The 15,480-nt window shown below is 43.7% G+C and overlaps 2 protein-coding genes across 2 annotated transcripts; one reads left to right on the forward strand and one right to left on the reverse strand.

The window, feature by feature from the left end:
• The first annotated feature begins 1,304 nt into the window (after positions 1 to 1,304).
• On the forward strand, positions 1,305 to 5,473 carry LOC128469250 (gastrula zinc finger protein XlCGF57.1-like). The gene is made up of 3 exons (XM_053451079.1): positions 1,305 to 1,417; positions 1,528 to 1,921; positions 4,028 to 5,473. The coding sequence occupies exons 1-3, from the start codon at positions 1,346 to 1,348 to the stop codon at positions 5,365 to 5,367; spliced, it is 1,806 nt and encodes a 601-aa protein (XP_053307054.1). The 5' UTR covers positions 1,305 to 1,345; the 3' UTR covers positions 5,368 to 5,473.
• A 2,288-nt stretch (positions 5,474 to 7,761) lies between these two features.
• LOC128469251 (gastrula zinc finger protein XlCGF26.1-like) lies at positions 7,762 to 9,518 on the reverse strand. Its single transcript, XM_053451080.1, has 3 exons — positions 8,869 to 9,518; positions 8,132 to 8,787; positions 7,762 to 8,047 (listed from the first exon to the last, which is right to left on the reverse strand). Exons 1-3 carry the CDS (start codon positions 9,516 to 9,518, stop codon positions 7,911 to 7,913), a joined length of 1,443 nt encoding a protein of 480 aa, XP_053307055.1. The 3' UTR covers positions 7,762 to 7,910.
• Between the last annotated feature and the right edge of the window lie 5,962 nt (positions 9,519 to 15,480).

The raw sequence follows: 15,480 nt of genomic DNA on the forward strand, positions 1-15,480 counted from the left end.
CCCCTTATTCTTCTTACGTTAAACTGCAGCCGCCGCGCTCTCCCCCATTCTTCTAACATTAAACTGCAGCCATCGCGCTCTCCCGCATTCTTCTAACATTAAACTGCAGCCACCGCGCTCTCCCCCATTCTTCTAACATTAAACTGCAGCCGCCGGGCTCTCCCCCATTCCTCTAACATTAAACTGCAGCCGCCGCGCTCTCCCCCATTCCTTTAACATTAAACTGCAGCCGCCGCGCTCTCCCCCATTCTTCTAACATTAAACTGCAGCCGCCGCGCTCTCCCCCATTCTTCTAACATTAACCTGCAGCCACCGCGCTCTCCCCCATTCCTCTAACATTAAACTGCAGCCGCCGGGCTCTCCCCCATTCCTCTAACATTAAACTGCAGCCGCCGCGCTCTCCCCCATTCCTTTAACATTAAACTGCAGCCGCCGCGCTCTCCCCCATTCTTCTAACATTAAACTGCAGCCGCCGCGCTCTCCCCCATTCTTCTAACATTAAACTGCAGCCGCCGCGCTCTCATCCATTCTTCTAACATTAAACTGCAGCCACCGCGCTCTCCCCCATTCTTCTAACATTAAACTGCAGCCGCCGCGCTCTCCACCATTCCCCTAACATTAAACTGCAGCCACCGCGCTCTCCCCATTCCTCTAACATTAAACTGCAGCCGGCGCGCTCTCCCCCATGCTACTAACATTAAACTGCAGCCGTATATAACAGCAATGCGTAAGGAGATGGGATTAAGTAACCACACAGCATGGACCTCAAATAAGGAGAAAGAGAGTGATAGAGTGGAGGGAATGGGTGGAGAGGTTTAAGTTGACGAGAGCAGGAAGCCGAACTCACCAACCTTCCTGTCATCAGGTCTGGGAGTGTGAGTGAGGTGGAGGCCACCATAGGAGGGAGAAGCGGTGCTGCAAGAGGTTGCCGGGAAGTAGAGGTGAAGGGATCGTGTCTGGTTGTTAGTTTCTTGCACACAGAATGAGCATCCCAGAGAGCAGAGGAAAAAGGAGGAGAGGGGGAGAGGAGGGGTATGTGGATAAGATTTTTAAGAATTCTGGAACCTTAAGTGGGAAAGGCAAAGAAGCAATAATGGAAGGTCCAAGATTTGGGGCCACAGCTCCTAAAAGAGGATGTGGCGATTGGACTTGTGGGAGCCGAGAGATTGCTGGGAGCAGAAGATTGGTGTTGGGTGAGGGGTGTCTGGGATAAGAAAAGGGGTGAAGAAAGTATTTTTATTAGGGTTTTGTCTTTTCGCCATCACGTTATTAGAATTTGTGGTACAGGGAGACGTCTGAGCGCCAAACGCGGTGACCCAGGAAAGAGTCCGGTTTAGGACTGAACATGGACAAGGATCCGGTGGCTGAGAAGATCTTGAGCCTCACCCTGGAGATCATCTCCCTGCTGAGCGGAGAGGTGAGGGGCCGGTGTCTCTGGGGCCAGAACATGGATGTCGTTATGTCCACAAACTGCAGCTCAGATGTTTCTTTGCTCATCGATATTTCAATATCTTTCCCGATATACAGGATTATATGATTGTGAGGAAGCCCAGTGACTGCGTCCCACCCAGCGACAGCCCCCGTGTGTCAGACGGACACCCCGGGACCCGGAGCCCCAGCCCGGTGCCTCCACCTCACTCGCTGACCCACGAGAGGAACCGCGAGCAGAAGATCCTGGAACTGACCAACAAGATGATGTCCCTGCTGACTGGAGAGGTGAGCGCTGCTGGGAACGGGACGTTATACAGTAACACCGAGGCGTGTGTCTGGATGGTGACGGCTCATTGTGTGTCTCAGGTTCCTGTAAGGTGTGATGATGTCACCGTCTATTTCTCCATGGAGGAGTGGGAGTATTTAGAAGGACACAAGGAGCTTTACAGGGACGTGATGATGGAGACCCACCAGCCCCGCGGCTCTCCGGGTAAGAGGTTTAATCCCTGCGGTCTGTGTGAAGATATTAAGGCATCTTCACTGTAACAAATAACATGTAAAATGTGAGGTCCGTATAATAAATATTATTATTATTATTATCCTTTATTTATATAGCGCCGACAGTTTACGCAGCGCTTAATACAATACATAAATTCAAGGGATATGACAAGACAAGAATTGACAGACTAAGACAAACCGATACATTTGGTGGAGAGAGCCCTGCTCGCAAGATTACAATCTAGAGGGAATGGGGTGACAAACATAAGGCACAGAGAAAGGGTGAGAGGTAGTATGGGGGGGTATCAGTGACGGGTGAGAGGTAGTGTGGTGGTTGTATCGATGACAAGGAAGTTCTAGCAGATAAGATGGTGCAGTTTCTCTGAAGTGGGTTTTTAGATGTTTCTTGAATGTCAGGAGGGAGGGTGAATGCTGAAGGTTCCTTGGGAGTAGATTCCAGAGATATGGGGCAGCTCGAGTGAAATCTTGTAGACGGGAAAAGGAAGAGGTGATGAGTGAGGAGGAGAGCCTTAGACCATGGGAGGAACGTAGGGATCGAGTAGGAGATTTGCTAATGAGGTCAGAAATGTACGGAGGAGCAGTATTATGGATGGCCTTATATGTCAGTACCAGGATCTTAAATTTAATTCTAAAGGTAATCGGGACCCAGTGGAGGGATTCACAGAGGGGGGAAGCAGAAGAGGAGTGACCTGCAAGGAAGATGAGTCTAGTAGCGGCATTTAGGATAGACTGTTTTGGAGAGAGTCGAGACAGTGGAGTGCCAACCAGAAGAGTGTTGCAGTAGTCAAGACGGGAAATGATAAGGGAACGAACCAGGGTTTTTGTGGATTCTTGGGTGAGGAATGGTCGGATACGAGAGATGTTTTTTTTAGGTGCAAGCGGCAGGATCTGGCGAGGGACTGAATGTGAGGGATGAAGGAGAGGTTTGAGTCAAGGATGACCCCAAGGCATCGGGCCTGTTTAGTAGGAGAGATAGTTGTGTTGTTAATGGTGATAGAGAATTCAGGTAGTGGAGTGGAGATGGAGGGAGGGAAGATAATGAGTTCAGTTTTAGAAAGATTAAGTTTCAGGTAGTGTTGTGACTTCCATGAAGAAATAGCAGACAAGCAATTGGTAATACGGGACAGGAGAGATGGCGAGAGATCAGGAGAAGACAGGTAGATTTGGGTATCATCTGCATATAGGTGATACTGGAGGCCAAATGAGTGGATTAGTTTGCCAAGAGAGGAAGTATAAAGAGAGAACAGCAGAGGGCCAAGGACTGAACCTTGGGGGACGCCAACCGAAAGTGGAAGGGGTGATGATGTCTCGCCAGAGGAGCTGACAGAGAAGGAACGGTTAGACAGATATGAGGAGACCCAGGAGAGAGCTGTATCTCGAATGCCCATAGAAGCAAGTGAGTCTAGAAGAAGGTGGTGATCAACAGTATCGAAAGCAGCAGAGAGATCCAGTAGAATTAGAATAGAGTAGTGACCTTTTGCTTTGGCAGAGAGTGAGTCATTGGAGACTTTTGTTAGAGCCGTTTCAGTAGAGTGAAGGAGTTTGAAACCAGACTGTAGAGGGTCAAGGAGGGAATTAGAGGAGAGGAAGTTAGTGAGGCGATTGTACACAATCCGTTCAAGCAGCTTAGAGGTAAAAGGAAGCAGAGAGATAGGGCGGTAGTTAGTCAAACAGACGGGGTCTGAGGAAGGATTCTTTACAATGGGTGTGATTAGCGCATGCTTGAAGGCAGATGGTACAGTTCCAGATGATACAGTTCCAGATGATAGAGAAAGATTAAATAGGTGGGTAAGTGATGGACATAGAGACTTTGTGAGGTGTGAAGGGATGGGGTCGAAGGGGCAGATTGTTGGGTGAGAGGAAGAAAGAAGAGTGGCTATCTCTTCTTCGGTTGTAGGGGAAAAGGTAGTTAGTATAGTAGGAGTGGAGAGAGTGGTGTTGAGTGGTGTAGGAGGGAGTTGTAAGGAAGAGAGGTCTTTTCTAATAGTCTCGGCAATAAGGCAGCCACAAGAGATCTGAAATCTGCTTGTTTGGGAAAGCGGCCGCTTCACTTAATTTGATCATTTCTCTCCGACAGACGCATCCGAGGTCAGAGATCGAGCCCCTGATTCTCCGCTGGACTGTAAGACGTCTCATTTTATTAAGGAGGAATCCGCCTCATGTGAAGAGACAGACATTTGTGACGCGGCGGAGTCTCCACAGACAGAGCTCACATCGACTCATAATGAGGACGGATCCCCCTCAGATGAAGATGGAAATGTCTCAGCCCCCGATACACACACAGAGCACGACGGGGGGGATAATACGTCTGTCCACGTAAAGGAGGAATCCGCTTCCAATGAGGATTATTGGATCCCAACCGAACACAAGGAATCTACTTCTACTGATAAAACCCAAACCAGTAACACACATTTTCAGTGTGAAACACCCCCCGATGAGGGTACATATAGCTGCCCCGAGTGTCAGGAACAGTTTACCAGTGACTCTGATCTTATTCAACATCAGACCATCCATGATAGATCAGTGGTCTCCTCTCTGGACTGCGGGAAAACTTGTCAGCGTATTCATAGAGATGAGAAGCCTTATTCCTGTCCTGAGTGCGGGAAACGTTTTAATCACAAGTTTGATTTCGTACGCCACCAGCGAACTCATACGGGTGAAAAACCATTTCCATGTCCTGAGTGCGGGAAACATTTTAGCAGGAACTGGCACCTTGTTCAACATCTTAGAATTCACTCCAAGGAGAAGCCTTTCTCGTGTTCAGAGTGTGAGAAATCTTTTAACAGTAACTGGCAACTTGTTCAGCATTTTAGAACTCACACCGGCGAGGAGCCGTATTCCTGTCCTGAGTGCGGGAAACGTTTTAAGAGCAGCTCTCACCGCACTCAACATCTCAGAGTTCACACCGGGGAGAAGCCTTTCTCGTGTTCCGAGTGTGGGAAACGTTTCAAGCAATACTCGAGTTTCAGCTACCACCAGCGGACTCACACGGGAGAAAAACCATTTCCATGTTCAGAGTGCGGGAGATGTTTTAGTAGTAAGGCAAGCCTTGGTCAGCACGTAGGCGTTCATGCGGAGGAGAAGCCTTTTTCCTGTTCTGAATGCAGCAAATCTTTCACCAACTCCGCAAGTTTTGCTCTCCACCAGCGGACTCACACAGGAGAGAAACTATTGTCGTGTTCCGTGTGCGGAAAATGTTTTACCAGCAACTTTCACCTCGTTCAACATTTCAGAATTCACACCGGTGAGAGGCCTTTTGCATGTTCTGAGTGCGGGAAACGTTTTAACAGGAATTGGCACCTTGTTCTACATCTCAGAATTCACAGCGGGGAGAAGCCTTTTTCATGTTCCCAGTGCGGGAAATGTTTCAAACAAAGGTCCCATTTTGTGGCCCACCAGCAGACTCAGCACGGATGAAAAACCATTTCCGTGAGTTTGGAAACGTGTGAGAAATGTTTAGTAGGCGCAAGAGATTCGGTTAATGTCTCAGAATTCACACCGGGCAGAAGCCTTATTCTTGTTCCCGGTTAATAGTTTGATGTCTTGTTAAATTAGAACCAATCCATTACGTCTGTCCTCTCGGTAAGCCTTTGGACAGAAGTAATCTCTTGTGAGTTCTGAGACACATCATCCTTTGAGTTCAGGAGACAATGTAAAGAATATTGTCACGGCTAGCTATTGGATAACCGGACACATAAGGTGTGGGGGTGCAAGTGTTAACGATACCTGGTCACTCATTTAACCCTTAAACACATCCCAAAAACCCACACCAGGCTGGTGATAGGCTGCTACCTCCAAGTTATGTTTTAAGCTGACTGCAGTTTACAGACGCTTCGGTAACGCCCGGTACCACACAGAACCGAACAAAAATGTATAAACCCCAAATGAAGTAAAACAATTAAGTAACGTGGTTTATTCCGGCTTTCTCGTTGGGTTAGAACACAGAGATGGAAACTGGATTAATATATAGTTTAATTTGACGAATGCTTACGTACAAAAATATGAACAAAGGTGATAACAATTTAGACACGCAGGATACAACATAGTTGAAGAAAAAAAATTAGAGAAACATGGCTTTTTGTACCAGGAGGAAGTAGTAGTCCCAACAGACCCCCTGTATCCGCCTCAACGGAGCCCAGCTTTTTAGTCGCTATGCAATATGAAAAGTATAATATAGAAAATAAAAGTTTTAAAAGTTACTACTTATTTAAAAAAAATAATTGTGACAGAATGAGCTGTCATGCAGGGCCCCAAGGTACTCAGAGATGGCTCCAGCCTGGCTGCCAAACAGGCAGGAACTCCATTGTGTAAACTAATCCCATGAACAGGATTGCTGCCAGGGGGAGATTCAGTAGCCAAAGGGGATTAAAGGCTGGTTTGTATGCATGTACCTGTTTATCAATGTTAATTTATGTTAATGAAGTTCTGTGGCTATATGAGTCTGTGTTTTACATCAATAAACTGTTATTTCCTGCTGTACTCAGTTCAAGGTAGTTGTGTCTACTTATTGGGTACACATAGCAGGGTTCCCAGGCGTGATGCTGGCTGGTGCTGGAAGTGATTCCGGGACAAGAGGAGGATACATGTGGGTGATCTCTGGGAGTTACTAATGTTTCAGTGATGGCACTGTGACATCATAAGGATAATCATCAATTTCCAAAAATGTTTTAAAATGTCCAAAAAAATGTTTAGATTTATGTGCAAGTGCTAAAATTGCTCCTGTATCTTCCCAAACATCATGGCAAATAAAGTGTAAAATACTAGCATTTGAAATACCCCAGGATGTCTAGTTTTCTAAAATGTATGATATGTTAAAGATGCCCCAAATAGGACATGGGCTCGTGATGACTAAATGTAAAAATGCTCGCCTCCCAAATGTGGCCCAACAAACCACATAGTGGGGTGTTGTTACTGTGTGTGTAAAAATAAACACCAATAAAAAAACGACTACCGCAAGGCTGATGGATCTTCATGGTAAGAGTTGAAATATTAGCATTTCATATACCCAGCAGTGTCTGGTTTTGAAAAATAGTTGGAAGCCGGCTTGACACGTTTTCACCTTTTCTGCTTTCTAACCACAAACCCTTCCCCTCCTCTGTAAATTGGGGTAGATGGAGTTGGCGCAAGCATTGTGTACGTGGCCATTAATGAACATGTGCTGTATTTTATGTTCAGATAAAGCGGGGCATCTCTACCGTGTGCGCTCTGCGTGTAGTATTTTTATTACTTATAAGTTTAATTACAAACAGACTGACACAGAAATCCCGAGGACAGCTCCCCGCCCCTTTATATCAAATGCTTTCTCTCCTTTGTGAAATCTCATTATTTTTGATTAAAGATTTTTTTTGCATGTATAGCAAACTGTTACAGAATAAAGAAACGTGTAGGTTAATGACAAAGATATCACAAAGTCAAGGGAACACCGAGATCATTTCATTCTACGTGACCTCGATACTCCGTTTACAGAGTAAACACATCATAATGCCAAAAATACAACACAACATAAAGATTGAGTATTTCAAGATAATCAGTTGCGAAGATAAAAGGAACAAAATTATAAGAAAGTGTAAAAGAAAACCAAAGGAAAAATTAAAGTATAACAAAAACAACCATTATGGTGAAAGCTGTGTATGATTTCAGATATTTATGGATTGATCCTAAACACGAGTATGGATAAATTATATTTCCAAGGAGTGCAGTCATTGCTGCGATATGAGGTGGTTTATCTATGTATATGTGTCATCTCTATTCTAACCCTCAACTTAATGATATTTGATGAAGTATAGCTAGGGATAAAGAATTGATTTTGTGAAATCTCGTTAGTGGGCACTTTCACCTAAACGGTTTTTAACAGTTTAGGACATTATAGCCCCCCTGTAGAGTTACTAGCTGTAGTAATGCAGACTTCTATAACATGGAATAATCGCTGGATACCAGCGTTGCCTTTTCCACACCGGCTTCTATCGCGTGTGGCTCTGCACATGCGTGTTGAGATGTCCTTTCGTGTAAAATCGTTTCTCGCACACGAGACATGGAAAGGGTCTCTCTCCTGTATGAAATCTCTGATGTCGATTGAGCTCCGGCTTTGTACAAAAACCTTTTCCACATTCAGAGCAAACGAACGGTTTCAATTTTGTGTGATATATTTCATGTCTAGTGAGCAAGGTCTTTGAGGTGAAACATTTTTCACACGCGGAACATGAAAATGGCTTCTCCCCCGTGTGTCTCCGCTCATGCTTGCTGAGGTGTCCTTTCGTATAAAAGCACTTTCCGCACTCAGCGCATGGAAACGGTCTCTCTCCGGTGTGAAATCTCTCGTGCGTAGTGAGGTCTGACTTTCTGCTAAAACACTTTCCGCACTCAGAACATACAAACGGTTTCACTCCGATGTGAATTCCGTTATGTCTATCGAGCTCGGCCTTCGTGATGAAACATTTCCCGCACTCCGAACACGCGAATGGCTTCTCTCCCGTGTGAAGCCGCTCGTGTCTAGTAAGTAACTGTTTAGTAGTGAAACATTTTCCGCACTCAGGACATGTAAACGGCCTCTCGGTGTGAAACCTCTCGTGTCTAGTAAGCTTTGACATTGAGGTGAAACATTTTGGGCAGTGAGAACATGAGTAAGGCTTCTCTCCCGTGTGATTTCGCTCATGAATAATGACTTCATACTTTGTGAAGAAACATTTCCCGCATTCCAGACACGGATACGGTTTCACCCCGCTGTGCTTCTTCTGATGGTTATCAAGCACAGCCTTTCTGGAAAAAGATTTCCCGCAATCCGGACACGCAAATGGCTTCTCTCCCGTGTGAGTCCGCTCGTGCCTGGTAACTGATGGTCTTGTGATGAAACATTTCCCACTTTGTGAAGATGCCAGTTGTGTCTTCGTATGAAGTTTCTCGTGTCTATTAAGCTTTGACTTTGTGGTGAAGCATTTTGTGCAGTAAGAACACACGTGTGGCTTCTCTCCCGTGTGATTTCGCTCGTGAATAACAAGTTCGTACTTTGTGAAGAAAGATTTCCCGCATTCCAGACATGCAAATGGTTTCACCCCGCTGTGCTGCTTCTCATGTTTATCGAGCACGATCTTTCTGGAGAAACATTTCCCGCATTCTGAACACGCAAACGGCTTCCCCTCTGCATGGATCCGCTCGTGTCGGGTAAGCGCCAGTTTTGCGATGAAACATTTTCCACACTTCGCACACAGAAATGGTCTCTCTGTGTGACGTCTCTCATGCCTGGTAAGCTTTGACTTTGCGGTAAAACATTTTGCGCACTGAGAACACGCATAAGGCTTCTCTCCTGTGTGATTTCGTTTGTGAACAACAAGTTCGTACTTTGTGAAGAAACATTTTCCGCATTCCTGACACGCAAACGGTTTCACCCCGCTGTGCTGCTTCTCATGTTTATCGAGCACAATCTTTCTGGAAAAACATTTCCCGCATGCCGAACACGCAAATGGCTTCCCTTCTGCGTGGACCCGCTCGTGCTTGGTGAGTTTTGGCTTCGGAGGAAAACATTCCCCACGTTCCGAGCATGTGAACGCTTCCTCAGCTGCCTCCCTGGCCATCTGCGTACGAGCTCCGCGTGAGATCCACTCAGAACATTCACAGGAGGTTCCGCTTCACTTAACGCTTCTAGATTCCTCCATAAATACTGTATTATCTAGAGCAGCAGTGGCAGCTTCACTCCCAAATTCTTCTCTGCGCAGGATTCGGAATTTTCTTCAGCATTCGATGATCTCGGAATGATCACGCGTGAGAGAGGCTTCCATCAAAGATACGTAAAACCCCAGGAAACCGCTGCGGAAAAAAAAAGAACAAATTAAGATTTTTTTAGACATCTTGAATAACTAAATTATATTTGGCTAGAACATAAAACTTCACCTCAACCCCATTTAATGATCTAATGTGAAGTTAACGACATACTATTTACTATGAACTGCAGAACACCTCGCTCTCTCACACTCACTGGCCTTCACTGTAAACGTGGATCTGTAGAACTCTGCCGTTTGACATGCACGAGTATGACACGGCAGGGGGCGCTGGCTATAGACGCTCTCGCCACTCTCATGTAATACACAGGGGAAGGCTCTGGAGGAATAACAGGACTAGCTGACTGTTACATAGTTCATAAGGTCCATCAAGTTTAACCCTTCTACCTAACCTTCCTATTCTTGATCCAAAAGAAGGCAAAAAACCCATAATTACTAAGAATTCTGCAATATTTACATAATGTGTATCTGCCCCGCGTATATTTATATAATGTGTATCTGCCCGGCGTATATTTATATAATGTGTATCTGCCGGGCGTTTATTTCTATAATGTATATCTGCCCGGCGTATATATATATATTATGTATATCTGTCCCGCGTATATTTATATAATGTATATCGGCCCCGCATATATTTATATAATGTATATCTGCCCCGCATATATTTATATAATGTATATCGGCCCCGCATATATTTATATAATGTATATCTGCCCCGCGTATATTTATATAATGTGTATCTGCCCGGCGTATATTTATATAATGTGTATCTGCCCGGCGTATATTTATATAATGTGTATCTGCCCGGCGTATATTTCTATAATGTATATCTGCCCGGCGTATATTTATATAATGTATATCTGTCCCGCGTATATTTATATAATGTATATCGGCCCCGCATATATTTATATAATGTATATCTGCCCCGCATATATTTATATAATGTATATCGGCCCCGCGTATATTTATATAATGTATATCGGCCCCGAGTATATTTATATAATGTATATCGGCCCCGAGTATATTTATATAATGTATATCGGCCCCGCATATATTTATATAATGTATATCGACCCCGCATATATTTAGATAATGTATATCTGCCCCGCGTATATTTATATAATGTATATCGGCCCCGCGTATATTTATATAATGTATATCTGCCCCGCGTATATTTATATAATGTATATCTGCCCGGCGTATATTTATATAATGTATATCTGCCCCGCGTATATTTATATAATGTATATCTGCCCCGCGTATATTTATATAATGTATATCTGCCCGGCGTATATTTATATAATGTATATCTGCCCCGCGTATATTTATATAATGTATATCTGCCCCGCGTATATTTATATAATGTATATCGGCCCCGAGTATATTTATATAATGTATATCTGTCCCGCGTATATTTATATAATGTATATCTGCACGGGGTATATTTATATAATGTGTATCTGCCCTGCGTATATTTATATAATGTATATCTGCCCGGCGTATATTTATATAATGTATATCTGCCCCGCGAATATTTATATAATGTATATCTGCCCCGCGTATATTTATATAATGTATATCTGCCCCGCGTATATTTATATAATGTATATCGGCCCCGAGTATATTTATATAATGTATATCTGCACGGGGTATATTTATATAATGTGTATCTGCCCCGCGTATATTTATATAATGTGTATCTGCCCCGCGTATATTTATATAATGTATATCTGCCCCGCGTATATTTATATAATGTATATCGGCCCCGAGTATATTTATATAATGTATATCTGCCCCGCGTATATTTATATAATGTATATCTGCACGGGGTATATTTATATAATGTATATCTGCCCCGCGTATATTTATATAATGTATATCTGCCCCGCGTATATTTATATAATGTATATCTGCCCGGCGTATATTTATATAATGTATATCTGCCCCGCGTATATTTATATAATGTATATCTGTCCCGCGTATATTTATATAATGTATATCGGCCCCGCATATATTTATATAATGTATATCTGCCCCGCATATATTTATATAATGTATATCGGCCCCGCGTATATTTATATAATGTATATCGGCCCCGAGTATATTTATATAATGTATATCGGCCCCGAGTATATTTATATAATGTATATCGGCCCCGAGTATATTTATATAATGTATATCGGCCCCGCATATATTTATATAATGTATATCGACCCCGCATATATTTAGATAATGTATATCTGCCCCGCGTATATTTATATAATGTATATCGGCCCCGCGTATATTTATATAATGTATATCTGCCCCGCGTATATTTATATAATGTATATCTGCCCGGCGTATATTTATATAATGTATATCTGCCCCGCGTATATTTATATAATGTATATCTGCCCCGCGTATATTTATATAATGTATATCTGCCCCGCGTATATTTATATAATGTATATCTGCCCCGCGTATATTTATATAATGTATATCTGCCCCGCGTATATTTATATAATGTATATCGGCCCCGAGTATATTTATATAATGTATATCTGTCCCGCGTATATTTATATAATGTATATCTGCACGGGGTATATTTATATAATGTGTATCTGCCCTGCGTATATTTATATAATGTATATCTGCCCGGCGTATATTTATATAATGTATATCTGCCCCGCGAATATTTATATAATGTATATCTGCCCCGCGTATATTTATATAATGTATATCTGCCCCGCGTATATTTATATAATGTATATCGGCCCCGAGTATATTTATATAATGTATATCTGCCCCGCGTATATTTATATAATGTATATCTGCACGGGGTATATTTATATAATGTGTATCTGCCCCGCGTATATTTATATAATGTGTATCTGCCCCGCGTATATTTATATAATGTATATCTGCCCCGCGTATATTTATATAATGTATATCGGCCCCGAGTATATTTATATAATGTATATCTGCCCCGCGTATATTTATATAATGTATATCTGCACGGGGTATATTTATATAATGTATATCTGCCCCGCGTATATTTATATAATGTATATCTGCCCCGCGTATATTTATATAATGTATATCTGCCCGGCGTATATTTATATAATGTATATCTGCCCCGCGTATATTTATATAATGTATATCTGCCCCGCGTATATTTATATAATGTATATCTGCCCCGCGTATATTTATATAATGTATATACGTTATCATTCTTTTTTAGACTAATCCCAGTCATCATAGTATCATCATAGTTTTTTGGTTAAATCTTGAGGGTTATTACTTTTAGCCTTAAGGATTATAAACAAAACCAATAATAACTTCATTATTTGAATTATTTAGTACGAAATGTATGTTATCCTATTATTTGAAAGTCGGGGTTAGGGTAAAGTCCTAGAATTTTAAGGTTTCAGGTGATTTCGCCAGCAGCGTGGCCGAGCTGCGAGCCATTGGTGTAAAGTTAATGTTTAGTATCTGTTTGTATTTTAATTTGTTATTGGGCTTGTTCGGTGGGCATTTAGTAAATACTAACGTATAGTTTTACCTAATCATAGTACATTTTATGAAATTAATGAAATTGTATGAAAACCATAAGGTTAGTTCTGGTTTTGTCCACTATTCAAGATAAATAAATAAATATGAGGGAGCGTGTTGGTTTCTCTTAGCACGTGGGAGATTTTATTTATTTTTTGGTTGGGTGCAGCTGCTGGAAATGTCGAATTGACCCCTTCGTGACCCCTTCGGATGCTTACTGACCACGGAGTGACCAGCAGCGCTGACCAAGAAGAAAGAATATATATAAAATTAAAAATAGTAATAATTAAAGACTACAATCATCACAACATCATTAAGGGCCCAGGACCAAGAGATCCTCGAAGGTCTTTAAAGATTTCCAGTACAAAAACCCTAACCGCCCAGATGTCACCATGCCTACCATCTGGCCCTGAGATACCCCACGCGTCACAGCAACTGCCCCTGTATGTAAACTGCCCCCAGATACCCCATATATACCCCACACAGCACAGCAACTGCCCCCCTGTAACTAAACTACCCCCAGATACACCATATATACCCCACAAGGCATAGCAACTGCCCCTGTAACTAAACCACCCCCCAGATCTTACCCCAAGAAACGGAAGAGAAACCCGGCAAAGACTCTTGCTTTGCGGCTCCTTTTCCATCATCACTTCCTGTCAGAAGCGGCTGGTGACGTCATCTCCTGCTTCCCAATATGGCCGCCGGCAGCTTATACCGTGCGGCTTTTTCAGACTTGTTGCTAGGCAACGGATGCCGAATTCCCTGCAGATGCCCACCACAGTCCCTCCCTACGGCACAGGCCCTGCCCCCTTTCTCAGTGCCTGGATATGAGAGCAGCTGCCCTGTTACCTTCCTGCCCTCCACGATCACTGATTGCCCCTCAGAGGGTTAGTTGCCTCAATCTGGGCAACTGTCAGCCTTCTGTCTCCCTGATTAACGCTTTCAGCGCTGAGCTGGCAGATTCATGCAGGGTCTTCGTATAAATACTAGACCAGCAGTGAAAGTGTTAAGGCGCAAGGTGCCCCCTGTGATGTCACGGTGTCAGTATTTTAACCCTTTCAGCGCCTCCCCGTGACCGCACAGAGGAAGGAGGCCGGAGGCTTGCCTGTGTCTGGCTGAGAGTGATGGGTCTCTGGCTTCCTGACTGAATGATGGATTCTACCTCAAAAATGGAGTCCAAGGAGAAGCGGCTCCGTACCTCGCGGCCTCTCCGGGCTCTGTTACCGGGTCCGATCCTTCTGATGCCTCCAGGGTCCCGACTCTGATCCGGGCGATGCCTCCAGGGTCCCGGCTCTGATCCGGGCGATGCCTCCGGGGTCCCGGCTCTTATCCGGGGCGATGTGTCTGGGGTCCCAGGTCTGATCCGGGTGATGCGTCTGGGGTTCTGGGTCTGATCCTGTGATGTGTGTGTGGGGTCCTGGGTGTGATCCGGTGATGTATCCGGGGGTTCTGGTTCTGTGATGTATTTAGGGTTCTGTCATGTAATTATCAGGTGTCCTGATTTCAGAAATACCTAATTTATATAGATTTTCCATACTTTCCCAGCACCAGGGAACATACTATCAGGTGTACATTATTTGTAGAATTTTAATGCTTATGGCTTAACGGATTTGGGGGTTGTGAACAGGGGCAGGAGGGTTATACTGGGTAGATGTTGTGTTAGGGCAATGGGATGTAAGGGGTTTTTTTTTATATTTTTTTTTTATTTTTTGTCTTGAACATGTGATTAAGGCCAGTGATGTCACAATAACATCACTTAGCTCACTTTATTGTTGTTTTTTTAAATTATTTATTGTATTATGGTGATTTTTTTTTAAATCACTAGCCTTTTTTTTATTTTCCAGCATGTGAGGAGGGTGAGAAACATCCCTGCACCGATCACACTGTGACCTCTATGTCCAATCAGATATCCTGTCCTCCGATGACCTTCCAGGTGACATCAGCTTTCATGCCGGAAGCTTTTACATCAGATTGGGCAGCAGAAAGCCGGCGATGCTGGCTTCTGCTGTCAGGGGGGAGTCCAGTCTGTCAAACGACAGCCTGATCTACATCCCTGCCGCTGCAAGAAGGGCGGGATGTACCGGTATGTCCATAGGGGATTCTTGAGATGCGTTTTTCGGACATACCGGTACGTCCATAGAGGACTGGAGGGGCCAAATAAACCTGTTTTCACCTCAACATGAGTGTCGTCTGATGCTTGGGGTGGGCTGCTATGATCCCTTAC

The sequence above is a fragment of the Spea bombifrons genome, chromosome 11 (assembly GCF_027358695.1).
Source record: "Spea bombifrons isolate aSpeBom1 chromosome 11, aSpeBom1.2.pri, whole genome shotgun sequence".
Classification (NCBI taxonomy): Eukaryota; Metazoa; Chordata; class Amphibia; order Anura; family Pelobatidae; genus Spea; species Spea bombifrons.

What these genes read in the sequence shown, in the direction of transcription:
- LOC128469250 (XM_053451079.1), top strand. Translation starts at nt 1,346, where the DNA reads ATGGACAAGGATCCGGTGGCTGAGAAGATCTTGAGCCTCACCCTGGAG. An exon ending in TCTCCCTGCTGAGCGGAGAG is followed by an intron (nt 1,418 to 1,527) that starts GTGAGGGGCCGG and finishes CCCGATATACAG; the next exon opens with GATTATATGATTGTGAGGAA. An exon ending in CCAGCCCCGCGGCTCTCCGG is followed by an intron (nt 1,922 to 4,027) that starts GTAAGAGGTTTA and finishes TCTCTCCGACAG; the next exon opens with ACGCATCCGAGGTCAGAGAT.
- LOC128469251 (XM_053451080.1), bottom strand. Translation starts at nt 9,518, where the DNA reads ATGGCCAGGGAGGCAGCTGAGGAAGCGTTCACATGCTCGGAACGTGGG. An exon ending in ACAAAATGCTTCACCACAAA is followed by an intron (nt 8,788 to 8,868) that starts GTCAAAGCTTAA and finishes TTTCATCACAAG; the next exon opens with ACCATCAGTTACCAGGCACG. An exon ending in ATGTTCCGCGTGTGAAAAAT is followed by an intron (nt 8,048 to 8,131) that starts GTTTCACCTCAA and finishes AATGTGGAAAAG; the next exon opens with GTTTTTGTACAAAGCCGGAG.